Consider the following 1,252-nt stretch of genomic DNA (forward strand, 5'->3'; position numbering starts at 1 on the left):
CTCGTCGTATATCACCATATTTAGCTGTAATAACAACAAGTAACATTATTATTATGATTATCATCATTTGTAGTCCCGTAACGGTAATATAAAGGAATTGGTATTTAAACCATATACTCATGAACAACTAAAGAGTATACTTATTCAAAGATTAAGTAGTACTATATCCAATAATGCATCATCTAGTAGCTGCATAATCGATGATCATATAACATGGTTAGATTTGGCTTCTAGAAAGGTAATAGCACTAATACTAATATATTGATGTTAATAGCAGGTAGCAGCAATCCATGGTGATTGTCGTAAAGTCCTAGATGTATGTCGTCATACCATAACTGGACAAATTAGTGATAAAAAGATGGAGGTTACTGCAATGGATACTATCAAGGTAAGAACAACAACACTACCAAATGCTGTAGTATTATTATAGTGATATGTAAGGTACTCAATAAGTGTTATCGTAAAGATGATGATAATATAGCTAAAGCTCTAGAGTATCTACCTTTCCAACAACAGGTATATATATCATACTACTACTAGTACTAGTACTGTTATTATTATTAATAGGTAGTATTGGCTTGTTGTCTTACTGCTATGGGACATGATAATATAGAGGCTGATATTCATGTTATTAAGGATCATATCAATAGGTAATAACAGTATTACATATATATTATTATTATCATAGATACATGAACATACATAAAATGCCAAGTGTAACATGGGAAGTATTTCATGATCATCTACAAGCTATAGCTGTAATACTACTAAGCATAACAACAACAACAAGAAGAACTACTATTATTATTATGATCATGTTATCAGGGTCATGGTTTGATATCAATATTATATCATCATAAATCTAAAGGTATACAGCAACAACCACCACCACCTACTAGGAGACGAACTACTATAAGAGGAACTAGAGGAGGATCAGCATCATGTACCTCGGGTGGTCAACAACGAGTCAGGTATGTTTATCATCATCATCATCATCATCATCCTAGTATTACTACTAATACTATCATAGGTTAATAGCGCCTTTCGACACTTTATTACAAGGAATATTGTCTAATCACAACAAGGAATATTTTGCCGATTTACTATCACCACAACTTGTGCTGCTTCCCCCCCCAACCAACATGCAACAATAATTAATCTGTTTAATGATACTACTACTCTCATTATTATTATCCGATAATGATTTGTCTCTACAATGGTAGATAATATAATTACAACTTTTATCATCATC

At 32.1% G+C, this 1,252-nt stretch overlaps 1 protein-coding gene across 1 annotated transcript; it reads left to right on the forward strand.

Annotated features, from left to right (window-relative positions):
- Nucleotides 1–73: 73 nt before the first annotated feature.
- Pmar_PMAR009339 (origin recognition complex subunit, putative) lies at nt 74–1,243 on the forward strand (the record flags this gene model as incomplete). Its single annotated transcript, XM_002779964.1, has 7 exons — nt 74–238; nt 278–388; nt 442–516; nt 568–650; nt 689–758; nt 826–971; nt 1,031–1,243. Coding segments are annotated over 7 exons (774 nt in total), but the record flags the coding sequence as incomplete, so codon positions are not given.
- Between the last annotated feature and the right edge of the window lie 9 nt (nt 1,244–1,252).

Source organism: Perkinsus marinus (assembly GCF_000006405.1).
Source record: "Perkinsus marinus ATCC 50983 genomic scaffold scf_1104296944794, whole genome shotgun sequence".
In the NCBI taxonomy this organism is placed as follows: domain Eukaryota; phylum Perkinsozoa; order Perkinsida; family Perkinsidae; genus Perkinsus; species Perkinsus marinus.